The following is a 16905-nucleotide window of genomic DNA, read 5'->3' as shown; positions in this document are numbered from 1 at the left end:
CTCAAGAATATTTATAGGCCGGCCGCCTGTATTATGGTGGGAAGAAACCGGTGAGAGACGGGGGAAACCAACAAGCATCCGCGGATTGCTGGAAGACCGTCCCGCGTACGACCGGAGAGGAAGCCAGCATCACTCTGGACTGGAAAGTCACAGCGACCGCATTGGTGAGAGACTTCTGGGTAATTTAGTGTTCCTATATCCAGCTGAGTTTATTCAAATTGTTACTGTGGATGCTCCCAATTTGTATTATCACATTAAGTTACGGTACCCTAAAAAATGTGTAGAAGGGACTCCACATGAGGCCGATTTTGCCATCAGTAAGTATAAACTCGAAGCCAAAGGTGTCTTTAAAAAAATTACATGCATCAACATCTCCAAGTTACTGAAGTTGGTTGTCTCTGCATTTTGAGGTGGGAATTTGGCAAGGGTCCGTTGATGTTTTTTCCTACTGTATATAAGCATAAAAGGATGTGCATTTAAGTGAATGGAGGTGGACCACCGGAAATGTGCTATACGCTTAATTTAAATGTATGTTCTCTTCCAAGTTGTTCATCCAAGATCTTAAAAGTATCCGTATGCATGTCGCGCATACAGTGCATATTGTCCTATACAGGTACCTTAGAAGTATAAGCCCACCAGAATGCTGGCCGCCATCGTATAAGTGAAATCAGGGTACGACGTAAAACACCGACGAAACAAACAAACTAATACAAGTATAAGTATCCATGTGTCCTAATGCATACGACATTATTATTTATTATTATATTATTTTTTTTTTACAATATTATTTTTAACCCGTATACTGGGGGAAGCACCTATCTTAAATACCCAACCAAAGAGACTTGTTTTCTTTCGTTATACTTGTAGTTTGCGTGCATCAACACTTGACAATGAATAGAACAAGGAGGATACCACTTTATTTGTGATATGATAATGCACCTTAGGCAATTTGTCGTGGACGATGATTTCGTTCTTGGACGATTCGGCCCTAGTCCATCTCGGGGATAGGTCATGTAATGACTGCAATTACTACGCTTTGGCTAACCCTGGGACTAATGTAAACCCTTGGAACAGATGGAACATTTTCACTTGAAGTCTTTGACCCAGTTGTTCCAAAGTGTATTAGTTAATACTGGTAATAAATCATATTTTATATTTAACTCAGCAGCCAAACTCAGCGGCCAATGCAGTCCTCCGAGGTTCAAGTACAACATAGGCAGTTTCAGTTTATATTTAATTCAATGTTACACAATTTTTTTTAGTCTAAGTACAAAATGAAAGACTTTGCTTAAAGTTAAATCTGGTATTAAGTCTGAAACCAACTGGGCACATAACGCCATCGCCTCGTCTCGGATCGTAAGAAATCCCATATACAAATCTTGATAGGTATCCAGTCTGGATAAGCCAGAAACGCACGGCTGTGACTTCCCTCGGTATACAGAATCGAACTGGAGCAAACGATTAAGGTCTGTAGTAAACTTTCATTCTCCGCCGTCCACTTATTTATGTAATTGGTATTTCATGCCGTACTTAAGAATATTGGACCATTATTAGGACATCATGATACCACAGCCTTGAAACATAGACCAAGGATTTCAGTCATGATAATATTTTAGTCTATATTTTGTTTCGCTAAAACTATAACTCTCCATGAGCATAGAAATAATGGTTACTAACTAACAAAGAACATAGCAGTGCAGTTCACAAAGTTTTATTTTAGAACGCCATTTTTTTTTCTTTGCTGTTATTTTTTCTTTTGAATGTTACATGTGTTTGGAATGAAACAAATGCCAGGACTAAGCTGAAAAGATTCCTGTAAACAGGAAAACACCTGAGGAAATAATCAACAATGTTTACTGGCTTATACAATAAGTGGCTGAGAACACTAAAACGTTCACTAAATTAAGGCTTCTTAAACTTGTAGTGTTAAAAGTAGAATATTACATTTCTTTACAAGCCTTTTGGAAAAGTAAAGATATGAATATGTTGTTCATCAGATGGTCTAACCATGTGAGAAAAAAAAAGAGACTCAATATTGTTGCTAGAATTACATATATATCAGCTAAAACAAGCACAGCAGGTGTTCCAAATTTTAGAAGAAAGTAGGGTATACAAGTAACTGGCTTTACAGCAATAGCACACACCTGTTACATTGTTTTTAACTGATCTATCTATTTGACAACAAATGGTATGACATGGTTAAATGGGGCCTCCGTGGCTCAGTCGGTTAGCGCACTAGCGCAGCGTAATGACCCAGGAGCCTCTCACCAATGCGGTCGCTGTGAGTTCAAGTCCAGCTCATGCTGGCTTCCTCTCCGGCCGTAAGTGGGATGGTCGTGGGTTTCCCCTGGGCTGTGCCCGGTTTCCACCCACCATAATGCTGGCCGCCGTCCTATAAGTGAAATATTCTTGAGTACGGCGTAAAACGCCAATCAAATAAATAAATAAATACATGGTTAAATATTGTCTTTTCTTTTCTTTAAAGGCCACACTTTAAATCTGTTGCAGTGATTTATCTGTTGCAGTGATTACAAGGACTACCAACGAACAACTGGCCACTCAGGTCATATCCTCTTACACAAAAAATGCTGAAGTATATATAGAAAATTGAACATTTAAAATAATCCACTAACATTCAAATACATGTAAATGTATACTTCCTGTTACATGATACTGTCTACACACCTTAATATATAAATGCTGACTGTAAGATATATGGGTGAACAAGGAAACTTGACTATATTACTGAAGGTAAATTAATAATGAGAAAAACAGATATGACAAAACAGATATGGGAAAAACTGATATGAGAAAAACAGATATGGGAAAAACAGATATGGGAAAAACAGATACAAGAAAAACAGATATGGTAAAAATAATATCTGTATTATACACACCTACACTTAATTTTTCAAATCTACACATTAGAATTAGAATTTGGCAGGTACTTTTGGGGAAATAATTCCCTAAGACAGAAGAGACTTTTGGTGAGCATAAGAGACTGTACCTAGTGGATGTTCACTCCACAGAGATTCAATGAGAAATGTAAGTTACCTTTATCCAGATCCAAGGTGACAAGTAAAATGAAAAATGCAGATTATGCAATGCACAAAAACTTATATACTTATAGACATTAAACTGTACATACAATGTTTAAAATTCTAAGTCATTCCCATGTTATAATTAACTGATAATAAATAACAAATGTCAGCACTGACAAAAGTAAACACTTATGTCAAGACATGAAAAAACAACATCTGCACTTCTGCATTTTTTTTCACTTTTTTTCACTTCATGAATCCACACATTATTGCTTCAAATCTTAGTGGCAAATTCTAAAACTTTAAAATATTAAATTTTCATAAATAGCTTACACATAAGCCCAACAATCACAGACTAATAAACAGATTTTGTTTAAATGAGAACTTTCTTTAGATCTTTTTTTCTTTTTTGGAAAAATACTCTAGTATATAAATACGAATAACAGACGAGATGTCTGGGGCATGGCAGGAGAAGAGAGAAGAGGGAGGGAAAATAACACTACATTGTGATTACAATAATGTGAACCATATGAACTTTAGGGAAAGACAAACAACATACCAGGGGCATATTCGAATCTCAGTATGCTTGCTCGTCCCAAATGAGAATGATGCTTTGCGTGCCAAAGTGTAACAAAGTGCGAACGTTTTCACTCCCCTCTTCTCTGGGATTGGGACAAAGTGCAACAAGAGCAATACTGAAGTAAAGTGCCCTCTGTGCTCCCTTTAAACTTACACCTTTGTATCAAATGACACAAGGATACTGCACTCCAATTACACACTCAGAATTCAAATACAGCCCTCGTCTATTCACCTGAAGGGGAGCGCACTGCTGTATTGTCAGTTAAACATGGTTATCTCCCTCTACCTGACCTGCCACGCCCTGTCATGAGAACACTACACAGATCTCTGTCAAGTTTCCACCCCCAACAGCTCAGCAGAGAAAAACAATGATCAGGAGTTAATCGGGTCACTGTCTAGAAGAGGGTCTGTTCCACCCAATTCCCGGATAAGGCGGTTCTGGTGACTGTAATATAAAGACTGGCATAAAATCTGATTAGAATGTTAAGAAAAAAGCTTTGACCAGGGTGCTCTGAGTGCAATAAGAAAATGTATTCTATCAGTTCTGTAGAAATTTGATTCAAGTATGCGGCGAGAGAGCAGCTTTATCTGAAGGCAAGAGAGAATAATTCTACACTCTTTTCAGATTAATTTTAAAAAGATAATTTGCAACATATCACCAGGGGCATTTCAAGTCAGTAATACATGTACGTTCACACACATATGTCATTAAATTAAATTGCCTGGCCTTTAAACTTTACCATACAAATGCCTTCAAAACCCACTGATATACATACCAGACAACCTTGAGAGAACACCCAGCTCTGAGGAGTACATTTTGCTGTGAACGGCATCAGTAATTTCACAAAATATATAAATAATGTTCACTCAGAAAACAAGGTTCAAGTGGTTAGATCCAACAGAAAAGATGAAAGCCCGGATTCCCCAGTTCCTCGACGAGATTACAAACCAGGCAGATTATCTGGCACTTATTGATCTGAGACATGCAAGGCTCCGGAAGGTCATATGCAGAGGCAAAACCATACCTACTATTTGTTCAGTGTCCCAATAAATGTCTAGATCAAAGTGAAGAACTGTCACCCTAAAGGTATGCTCAAAAGTTACAAGCGATGGATGATGGTACATGGCCTTAGTAAATACAATACCATGTACCTCAACACCCATCCCTTGGAAACCTCACTCAGTTCATTCTGACTTCAATTAAACTGAAGTATCTTGACAAACTCTTTAACTGAAAGCGAGAGAGACAAAATATGCAATGTGTATGTGGATTATAAAAATCAAGACCCCATGCACAACATCCGCTACAGGTACTGGTTTTACAAATTACTCAGGTCCAGCTCATGCTGGCTTTCTCTCTGGTAGTGCGTGGGAAGTTCTGTCAGCAACCTGTGGATGGCCGTGGGTTTCCCCCGGGCTCTGCCTGGTTTCCACCCACCATAATGCTGTCCGCCGTCGTATAAGTGAAATATTCTTGAGTAGGGCATAAAACACCAAGCAAATAAATAAATAAATAAATAAATAAATACAAATTACTACCAGATCACAAACTCACAACAAAAAGCATAATTAAAATATTATAGACATTCACAGCTTGTATGTATCCCTCTGATAATATATTTTTAATGTACATAAAATAGCTAATGAATGAACGATTACCTAATGTGAAAAACTTTTGAATTTATTTTTAATGTGGCAATAAAAACTTTTAAACAGGGCTTGATTTGCAGGAGCCAACACCAGACGCCTCTGGGCACATCAAGGGTCTCAAGAATGGACACAAACTATTAACAATGGTATTCCTAATTCGATTCCAAGCCAAGATTTTCTCGTATTTGGGTAAACGCCCATTACACAATACAGAATTTAACACCAGGTGGACATCGACACCAGCCAGCAGGCTATAAAATCTCCGGACGTTTGTCCATTTCTGACGTAGGCCTACATGCATAAAGTATGTCACACCACATATCAAGGCCGATATTATGGGCTCGGAAATATTGTGAAATAAGTAAGTAGCTGTGTATATATGTCAAACTGTGCCAAACTTTGATTTTCTTTAACAAAGGTTTGTATCCAGTCATGTTGCTGTTGTCGTTCTTTCTCCAGAATTATTTCTAGCGTGCGCTAGAAATGTTTTATTTTATATTTCGTATAGTCTTTTACTGCCTGCCCGCTTAAACAACGATGTTTAAAATAAACTTAGTTTTTCTTATAGTCGTGTAAGTTGTAAATGCCACTAGTTGTTATGAATGACAAATAATTAGCTCTCAAATTTGGAGAACCACATGTTTTGACAACATGTCATGTATTCAATGAGAGATTCTATTGGCTGACGTTCAGCTGAACGCAACAGATCAATACATGTTACAAATACGATATACTCACGTGCTACAAGCGAAAATTCGGGAAATGTCTGTTTTTCTGCAATTTTGTAGTTATATAGGTCTACCAACGTGTGCAGAGTTTTAAACAACATTGCCATGATTAAAAAACAGCCATCCATTCACAAAAAAAGTTAAATATTTTCAAAAGCCGGCATTGTCTCTCCCCTTCTTGCCAAGCTGGTGAGGTTCACTGAGGGGTGACGGAGATGTGAACTATACTGTCACTGATCGACTACCGATAATCCCCTACTTCCCACAGAGAGTGTAAGACTTAAGACAACAGCCCCTGCAAGGCATGGTATACATTTTCTAAAAATGTGTCTGAAATTATTCAGAACATACGGTAGTTAGTACCCGACTGAAACGATACATAATTTTTTTTTTCCCAATATGCAGCTTAAGATGGGTAGTAAGTTTTTTAGCTTTTTTTCTTAGGCCCTAGTCGTCAGACAGACAATTCAGTAGCCTTTAGTTACGGCGTCAATGATGATAGATGTCAAAACAACTCTGTGGGTACAAGAGCCCACATGGAGGGGGAGGGGGAGTGGGGTGGAGAGGCGCTAAGCTGGTCCTACCAAGGCAAGAAGATCATCACTAATGTCATTTCCTCAAATTCCCAACCCCTGATGGAAAATATGCAGAAAACAGAGAGGTAATGAAGACATAAAAAATGCCTCAAAAATGAAAATTTTAATTAATTTCTATTTACATAATCATTATTTTTTGTTAACTCATGAGAAATTGGTGGTATATGTACCTGTAGCTAGGTTAACAAGGATACAGAAAGATCAAATCCCATGATTCCTAGGACTGCCGATGATCCAGGGAAGGTGACGAATAATAAATACCACATCAGTTGACTGCAGGAACACAGCCAAGACCCGTAAACAAATTTCCTAGCACAGCCAGCAGAAACATGAAAAGGGGCTACCCTTCTGTGGACTTGCGGGACCACTGCAAAGAGAGACAAAGTAGAGCGTTCTGACCAATACATTCTGTGGTGCTTACATACATAACTGCATGACTGGTGTTGAGCACCATACCGACAAAACTATTTCACTCATCTTATATGACCTATAATTTCATCCGTGACGAACCTCCTCATGTTTCCCGGCCCAGGATTGACCCTGGACCTACTGCCCCCGAAGCAGACGCTCTACCAACTGAGCTATCGGGGGCGACTGTTATGATTACTGAGTTTTGCTGATGTTGTGGTTCTGGTTGGAACAAACAATGAACATTTGTTATCATAAATTTAAGAAGTCCCACTCACATTTCTATAGATCTGAGCAACTCTAGCACCAACGTAGAATGACGCAGAGATGACCCCTATCACATAACCAGTGATATCCAGAGCACCCTACAATATAACAAAAATCAAGTAAACCATAAACAATGGTTTAAACAAAAAGTGCTTGAAGTAAATGGTCCTAAATTAAATCCTACAAAGCATTATTTGGTCAATATAATAGACAATAATATCTACTTTCTAGGGTTTCTTTCTATAAAGACTAAGCTGGACAAGTGTGGATTATCTATCCCTGCTTGTCATTTAAGAACAACAACATCAGGTATACCTTAAAAACGTGTGTATGTCTGAGGTTATGTTGGTCAGCTGCCAGAAGAGTTCGTCAGCGGGGAACCTGGTGATCTGAACTCTTGGTGGGTCCGGGGAGAAGGTGTCATGCCCCCAGAGTGCCCATAAGGTGGATACTGCAAAAATCCCTGATATACACAGAATAATTCTGGGTACATCACCAGGTGAATTGTTCAGCACTGCTTCTTGTGGAGATCAGAATGGAGGAACATTACCACAGAGTCCCTTACACAGGAATCCCATTTATTATGTATGCATATATTTATTTAATATTTGACTTGAATTTTTTCATTTAGATAATTATCAGATTAAGAGCCTATGTAAACCACTGACATTTAGCAAGTTTCTTACAAATTTTTCCATGTGTGACATAAGACCAAGCATGCTGTTATTTGTTGAGGACAAGTAAATTTAACAAATGTAGGACGGTGCAGCTGACTCGAACCCCAAAGTTTTGTTTTTCACAAAGTGAGTACTTGAAAACACTGTTAGACAAACCAATGTGCAAATATGACAACGCCACATTTAGTTCTCCAACCAAACCTTGAACCTGGCTTGGACCATAAAACTACATACATATACCAACAACCATAAAAAGAATGTTAAAACTAAATCCCTTTGAGGAAGGGGTTTGACTTCCGTAAGCCCCATAATAGCCTGAGTTGTTACAAGTAGCGCAAGTGATGTGACAAATTTTACTCCATGAAAAAACAAAAATTTCAGAAATTTACTGGCACACCTACAGGGTATTAATTTATATAATGCTATACAAACCTTGCTCCTTTTTCTGATAAATGTTTTTTTGTTTTGAAGTAGATGATTTGTGACAATAGCACGAGATCAGCAGAGACGTAATACACTGCTGTGTACGTCTGAAAATATATATCAACAAAATTTATGCAAATGAGCCTCAGAATGCATACTCGCAGATAACAACAGGTACAATTTTGAACAGTTTGTAAATTTTCAAAACAAGGAGCTTGGGTGACAAATGAATATGTACTACTGTAGGCCTTGCTTATACACAATTCCCCATTTGATTTCGGTTTACCTAGCAAGAAAGCAAAACTGGAAAGACTTCAACTTTATTTGGCCAGTTTTATGGGGAAGAGAAATCCCACCGGCGATGTACAGATATCCACAGTGTGTTAGTGAAAGACTAGTGACCTGTAATGAACTATAGTCTTTTTCGGTGCAAAACTGGTGAGAGCGGGAAATCTCTAAATACCCAGTTGGGAGTATTTAAGAATGGGTCTGAGCCCATATCCCATGTGTCCTAGATTGTATTTTGACTTATTCCAGATTTAGATGTTACCAGAATTACTAGATTCTCTCTAAACCATCTCAGGTACCATTCTGTAATAATCCAGCTTCCACAGCTGATTTAGCCTAGTCATGCAGACTTACAGTACATATATTTCAACAAAAAACAGTTCAGAAAAACATGTGCACAAATATCACTTTAATTCTGATTTATAAAAACTAGATTGAATTTAAATAATTCTGACCAAAGTCACATTACATCGTATGTGATGGCCTTTTAAGGGGAGATAATTTCCAAAAGATTGGTTACCTCCCCTTGGTTATTCTAGGAACTGGCTAGTTCATTCAGAACGGTCAATCTTACCATACTCCGTACGACGCATGCGTCATTCTCTACCTTTCGCTTTACATCACTGCCACCAAGAGACAAGTTTAACCTTTCGGAGCCTTTGAGATATATGTGGGCTGGTTTAGGCTTAGCCGCAACACCTGTCAGACTGTGCCCTTCCGTGGAATGATTTCATCACCATTCATCAATAAAATTGTTTTAGGTTTTGGTTAGAATCATGTTGCACATGCTCTAGATAAAGAGAATGCATGAGTATAACGAATTGTTAGACTCAAAAGCTGTTTGTGTTTTCAGACATCACTTCCTGCCTCATCACTGTGACCCCAGTGACCTCGGGGTTGTTCAAGATTTCTGTAGAAAATTTGCTAGTAGTGGCAGTGATGTAAAGTGAAAAGTACAGAGCGATGCATGCACTGTGAGGAGTATGCAATCTTACCTGCACTGGTAACTGCTCTGTTAGAATACATCCTATTAAATTTGTACTATCACCTAAAAGCCATTGAATTACAAACAGAAGAGACAGTCCCTCCAGGCCTGCCGGGTTGCGACAATTTTTGTAGATCTGCCTACAAAACAGTAAGCAGGTCAACTGTTTTCATTTGTACAAAATTGTTAAATCAAAAATTTTATTTAAGCATGAACATACTCAATAAATATTTAAACAAGATTAACAAAATTCTGATTCCCTAAATTGGTGGAAAAGCTTCATATAAAACATGTTACTAGCTTCAAATAGACCAGAATAGACCGTAAATCACCAATCAAGTAAATAAATAAATAAATCAGCTTCAGGAAATGGTACTCACGGAAAGCCGACTGTCATCCAAATAAGAAGGGAGACAAGTCCACAGATAACTGATGCATACTGTCGGTTGGTCAGCACACATTCGCCAAGCACTTTGTGGATCCACACAACGCCTCCTGTACAGTTTGTTATCGCTGGGGTTAGATTCGTGTATTTGAAGGAGTAAGGTGTCTCCAAATACATTGGGTACAAAGGGACTGGCATTTTTCAGATCTGAAAGAAAGAAAATCCCATCTTTCTCACTATTTTTCTTTATGCACAGGCAGAGACAGCTGTTACATTATAATATGACCTTCCCTGTTCAGTGTGCATGTGTATGATAAAAGTGTCTGAAAACATATTTATTTATTTGATCGGTGTTTTACGCTATACTCGACGGAAGCAAGCATTCTGGTCAGAGGAAACTGGACAGAGCCCGGGGGAAACCCACAGGAAACCCACAGGAAAACCAGAAAACATTTTTATAAACAATGCTTGCAATCTCAAGCTTAGTAACAACGCTCAATATTCTCTTAAAGCTTATCAACTTTGTGTACCAGAAAAAAAAATGTCTAGAAAATAATATTAATGAAACAAGACAGTTCACCATCAAGGGAAAGTTCAGGCCATCTTTTTAAAACCTGAATCACCATCAAAAAAGGCCTTTAAGTTTTTATAGGACTTTTGATGAAATTTCTTTTTTTTTTTTTTCATTTTTCTCACAATGTTAATTTCTTTCGATTTAACTTCTAAGGATGGCCTAAGGGTGAACAGTTATCATGATATCAAAAGTTGTAGTTACCTACAACAGACCATAGTCAAAGGAAGTACAACATCATTCAAGAGTCCCTGTTAAAAAAAGCTAAGTCTTCTGCAGTGCCACTCTCAGAGTGCATCTAACCAATCTGTGACCCATGTCTTGTTTCTAGCGCTGTTTGGATGAGCATCTCGGAAACATTTACATGTATCATGCACTTTCTGGAACTCGAAACCCAACAAACCTATACACATACATTGATTTATTATGATTTTTAAGACCACAAGAATGAAAAGTTAAAGTAGTAGAGCTTCCATTTCATTTCATATAGCTTTCTTCAATCATTACCGGACTTGAACTATCAAATGTTGTGTTGTGTGCTTCAATTTTGTATTTATAGAGCCTACATATATATATATATATATATATATGGGTTCTCCGTGGCAGAGAGGGTTAGCACATCAGTGTGGCGCAATGACCATGTCAGCTTGTCAGCCACCACTTTCTAAATTAAAGAATGATTTCACCATGAGGGCCAAATATTTCTCCAGAACACTTTCTGAAAATGGTTCAGGAACAGCCTATCGCTTTTGTTACACAGTTCAACTGTTCAAAAACAGTATGGAGATAAGTGTTAATACATGGAAACTAAAAAGGTCATAAAAATCAAAAGACTGACTTCAGACAATGCGGTTCAAAAAAAACAGAGAACTTTTAATAAGTAGTTTATGCATTTTTCTAAAATGTTGTATTAAACTATTCTGGTAACAGTGTGAAAGAAATCTTGTCTTGCATATCTCAATAAATGTATACCTATTACTGCATCTCTTTAATCATACTGATACAAAAGTGCTACATTGTAGATGTACTTGTTCCTATATATTTACTTTTTTCATTTGTGTTTAAGAATTGTTCACTTACCCCATAAATGATGGTGATCAAGTTGAGGAAACCAGAGTACCCAGACTAAACCACTGGGCCTTTGTCAGGCACCTGACAATCAGCGGCTTCTTCTGTGAGTCATATGATTTGTCTTAATGGGTCATGACCTGTAGATGTAGCTGCTGATAAACCCAGCATAGTTCCAGTTCCTTGCTTTCTACTACAGTTGTAAGCAATAGGGCACCAATATGGTGTTTTTTTTGCCATTATATGATCCTGACTCTGCATTTACCCTAATTCCTCAAACTTTTTGCGTATGAAAAAGCACCTTTCAGAGCAATTTATGCACATTTTGCATGATTTTGGAGTCAAAACTACATTGGTTGGATTGGCCAATTTCAGAGCTTCACAAAAAGTATACTTTTACCAGTCTACACAGAATAATGCTTGCAGAATATTTCTAAATAAACACTATGCAAATAGCGAAAAGGTTGAAGAATTACAGTAGTAAAACTTTATGTCCACACCCACAAATCTGACACAAAATTGACCTTTACAAATTTTCTACTCGAACTACTCATTCAAAAATGTCTTGCCTTTGAATAATTAAAATCAGTACACTTGAAGATGGGCAATCTGGAGGATTCCCTGTCTGATGCCGATATGGAACCATCACCATGTGTTTCATACCATTTACAAGACAAGACCATTATCCAGTTAGTTATTCACTGAAGATCACCAATCAAAATATATAAATAAATATCCACTGAAGGGAGACATTATAATGATTTCTAAAACTGCAAATAAAAACACCTACCCTTGCATTAGTATTAACTGTATTACATGAAAGAATTTTCTCCAACTAATTATGACCTACCTTCAAAATAATAAGCTGCAAAGTGCAGAATTTCCACCTTGGGCCAGTTCGCCAAGAGCAAACCTATTTTTGACCAATGATGTCAACCAGAGATAGCTGATGTTAACATCAACCATATAACCAGCAGCTGTCACCAATGTTTATCGTCTGTCATCCTGTGTTAATTTTACGAGAACATGTTTTTGGCGGTAATGTTCCCACACTTTTTGTGTTAAGCGCTATTCATATCTATCAGTACTGTTGATGGTTTCTGCAAGTAGTAATTTGAATGAGAGACATCCTTCCCATCTTTATTACAAAAGTTGTTCCCTGCTGATTAGCAGATGGGCTAGGATGTATAACTGTGTAAGATCACAATTATAAAAACACAATCTATTTTGAAAATGTTTTTCTCATATTTGCGACTAGCCAAGGATCTCAGCTCTGATCTTTCAATATGGGGTTAGGCGCAGCAGTCCCCGCATATCAGTATATAAAAGCCACCCTTACACCGAGGTCTGGGGCTAAATTTGCTACTTACTATAGATTTGTTTTGTTTGAGTTCATCTACTTCGTAATTTCACTGTAGTTCATTTATTTGCTTTTGAGTTTTGTGTTATTTGAAGGACCACTGGACATCGTACATGTTAACCATGACAAGCAACAATTGCAAACTTGACCAAACTTGACCAAGCTTGGTGGTAGCTGAACATCTGAAACATATGTATATACGATAACAGATTTACGTGTTTGTGAAATGATCAACACTGAGAAATGAGAATGACTGTACTGGACAGCTACAACGCCGTGCCATTCATACCCCTGTTTGACCTCCGTAACAGAACACACGGAGTAGTGCACATAGCTGTCATTCTTACCTTTCAGTAATAAAAGTAGGGTCAAAGTAATCAAAGTAAACTATTCTGAGATTCATTTATGAGGAGCGTCAATAACATTTCAAACACCCCTTCGTCTTTTTTCCGCTTTAGTCATGTGGTCTGATGCATCCGTCCTTTGACCTTTGCCGGAATGTTCCGACAGCATCACGGAAACACACGAAGCCGTCTCCTTGCTTTACTCCAGTAAAGGTAGCCATATTGCCTTTTTGCTTAAAAAATCCTTGTCCATCCTTCACTTTATTTGATCTTTGAAGCAGTGTGATGTAGTAAGTATGGAAGTTTAATATATAAACATTCCAGTCATGGCATTTTTCTTTTGGTACACAGGAGACAGAGCTTGGAAACAAGCTTCGTAAGGGTCCTTACCTAAGGACTTCATTTCCTTCCCTTTCACGTTGAAATGAATAGAGGAAAATCATCGTCATCGCCACCAGTACAGCTAACAGGCCCTGTTCCAGCAAGAAGTATATCACAGTATCCTTTGAGCACCGTTCCAATTGTATTTTGAAGAAAGGTAAGTCGAAAATTTGGAGAAAACACTTGGCACCACGCTGTACTTGTTCGTAACAACTGCCATGCCGGCATCTGTCTACCGGCTTTTGGACAGACATGTGTCGTTGCAGACATGTTTTTATACAGCGCGTTTTATTTTCTGCATGTGACGATTAGTTGGCATATATCATTCCATTTGGTCAAATATATCGTATTTCGACATCTATTACGTGATATTTACGTTTGGTTTGGACAAGTGGTGGCTTATTTTGCCGTGTAGGCGGGGTCTGTTTAGGAATGCGTCGTGAACATGGCACTGTACGCTCACATGACTAAACGGCCTCGTGGACGCCAGGTCGCGGGCAATACCTTTGCCCAAATTATGCTTTGTCGTGTCTGAAATAGCAATTTAATCTGGCCTTTTATTAACTGGAACTTAGTGGGACTACTAGTTTTTTTAGTGGTTGCCTTTCGGGTATATTTTGCTGTTGGCGTGTGTGCGGCTGTCAAGTTAGTGGAGCTTGTATAAGTTGAGTTAGCGCTTTTCCCGGGTTGCGTGCGGATTGTGCGCAGTGGTGGTGACCCGCCATCCAGGTCAAACATGTCGTCAGGAGCCTGTCATGTTTACGGGAAATGAGCGACGTTCTTCGCTTTAGTTTTCTCAATTGATCCCACGTAATTCAAACCTGTGAGGAATATTTACCATAGGGAATACAGATTGAAAAATCTGTGGAGTTATTTGTGAAGAACGAGGAGAATGTGAAGCCAGTAGAGGGTATGAATCAGAGATGAAAAATGCAGTATCCTTTCTTTGTTTTGGTTTTCACATCTCGTGATCATAAACATAATGTAAGTTGTCTCTTTAGTTCTAGTTACTTGTCTGTCTGTAGTCCTTTCTGTTCTTTATTATTACTATGGACTTTCCTGTTTTATATGTGTTAGTGTTAATAAATATTAACATTGGTGTTATTTATAGCGTTAACTGGAAAGAATGTCCGCTATGTTTGATTGAAGGTAAATAAGTGCTTACATTGATCACCAGGAGAACGTGCACAGCAACTAGCTTGTGTTCAAACTGTTGTGGGGACAATAACGGTTTGAAAGTTGTGGATGTATATGTGAAATGTGCAGATTTGAACACCTTGGCTGTTTTTATTTTACTGTACTGAGAATTTAAGATTATGTCCTGTATTTCATTCTTAGTTTTTCAATTTAAAGATCCTGTTCCTGTACAGCTAAGGCATTCAGCATTGTAGCTGTTGTCTGGACATGCTCACAAGGTCCTTACCTTTAGTATGTGGAAAGAGTCGTTATTTTAAACTATTATGTTTAAATGGTGTTATAATTTCTGGTTGTGTTTTTTAATTTAAATTACACATTCTTGACAAGAATGAGATTTTTGTTTCTTTTCTAGATTTATGTTTGCAGATATTTTGTTGATGCTGCGAGAGAAATTAAATAAGACACGTGTATTCCTTTATTATAGTTTTTAATTTGGTTCATAGTGTCGCAAAGATGTATGAAGAGAAAGATTATCCTCATCTGTGAGACTTCTTAGAGATATACATATTTGAACGCAGACTTCTCTGTCAGTGTTCTTTGAAAACTCTGCATTGGACAAGTTATTAAAATGTTGAACATCATTATCAGCCATTTGCCTCTCAGCGAGGAAACTCAAATCTCGACCAGGCGGTAGACATTTACAATCCTGTTATTGAGTAACCACAACAAAGGTATCAAGCATTCTGTCAGTTACCTGTCCAGTAGAGTACAGAGACTTTCAATAGAAGTGATGGGCGGGTAAGGGTTTAGTATTTCTTGTATAGCACCAAAAGATCTGTGGATGTCGCATTTCAGGCAATCCAAAAATGTGATGAAAATCTAGTATCAAGGGCAACCCTTCCATGTGGATAAGATTTCCTTTACAGTGTGTACACTATCTCAAGTTTTCTGTGGGTAAAGAAAATGACAAAAATCTGTTCAATGGATGAAAAGTGACAAAAGCTAGTTTTGTTTAGCCTTCCTTGTAGATTTGACAGTTTCATTTTGATTCATTTATTTTTGGGGGAGGGGGGCGGGGGGTGTACCGTGTAACTTTGAGTAAACAATATAATTGTCACATACATGTGTGTGTGGGGCCTACATGGTTAGCACAATGACTCTAGAGCCTCTCTCCAATGCGGTAGCTGTGAGTTCAAGTCCAGCTTATGCTGCCTTCCTTTCTGGCCGTACATCGGAAGATCTTCCAGCAACTTGTGGATATTAAAGAGCAATTGAAAATTTAACATGGACTATATGTAGCTGTATTGTGAGTTAATCAGACTGTGTAAGGATTCTTTCATTCAGGCTATTCATAAGACTATTTCGGGGCCTCTGTGGCTCAGTCGGTTAGCGAGCTAGCGCAGCATAGTGACCCAGAAGCCTCTCACCAATGCGGTCGCTGTGAGTTCAAGACCAGCTCATGCTGGCTTCCTCTCCGGCCGTACGTGGGAAGGTCTGCCTGCAACCTGCGGATGGTTGTGAGTTTCCGCCGGGCTCTGCCCGGTTTTCACCCACCATAATTCTGGCCGCCGTCATATAAGTGAAATATTTTTAAGTACAGTGTAAAACACCAATGAAAAAAAAAAAAAAAAAAATCATAAGACTATTTCAAAATCTGGAATGGTGCCCAGTGTATGTGAATTTGTGCAGGCAGCCATTTTCTCACCTTTTCTTGCCAGTTATTTCTGGTCATGCCCAGAAATCTACACAATGTTCTCACTCACATTGATGAAGAATATAGTTAATTGGAACTAGGTCACAAATTTGTTGACCCACATAAGTATGATTGAATTGTCCAGTGAGTTCCCTTGAACCGGCCTTTGATGTGTAATATAGGACATGGCTATAAATAGATGTGCGTCATAGGTGTTACAAAGGATAGTAGAGTGAAGTGATGTATTTATTTCTGGGACATGACCCATGCAAGCTCATGAATGTGCACAGGAAATTGGACTAAGTATTACCTGGTTCGGTACAA

General features: G+C 38.2%; 1 protein-coding gene across 1 annotated transcript; it reads right to left on the bottom strand.

The window, feature by feature from the left end:
* Window positions 1–3523: 3523 nt before the first annotated feature.
* On the bottom strand, window positions 3524–13474 carry LOC135465921 (lysosomal amino acid transporter 1 homolog). Its single transcript, XM_064743303.1, has 8 exons — window positions 13374–13474; window positions 10023–10234; window positions 9653–9782; window positions 8379–8476; window positions 7585–7789; window positions 7281–7367; window positions 6789–6961; window positions 3524–4091 (listed from the first exon to the last, which is right to left on the bottom strand). Exons 2-5 carry the CDS (start codon window positions 10223–10225, stop codon window positions 7762–7764), a joined length of 459 nt encoding a protein of 152 aa, XP_064599373.1. The 5' UTR covers window positions 10226–10234; window positions 13374–13474; the 3' UTR covers window positions 3524–4091; window positions 6789–6961; window positions 7281–7367; window positions 7585–7761.
* Window positions 13475–16905: the final 3431 nt, after the last annotated feature.

Source organism: Liolophura sinensis, chromosome 5, assembly GCF_032854445.1.
Source record: "Liolophura sinensis isolate JHLJ2023 chromosome 5, CUHK_Ljap_v2, whole genome shotgun sequence".
Taxonomy (NCBI): Eukaryota; Metazoa; Mollusca; class Polyplacophora; order Chitonida; family Chitonidae; genus Liolophura; species Liolophura sinensis.
The sequence above is the reverse complement of the archived record's forward strand: the minus strand, read 5'-3'. Positions and strand labels throughout refer to the sequence as shown.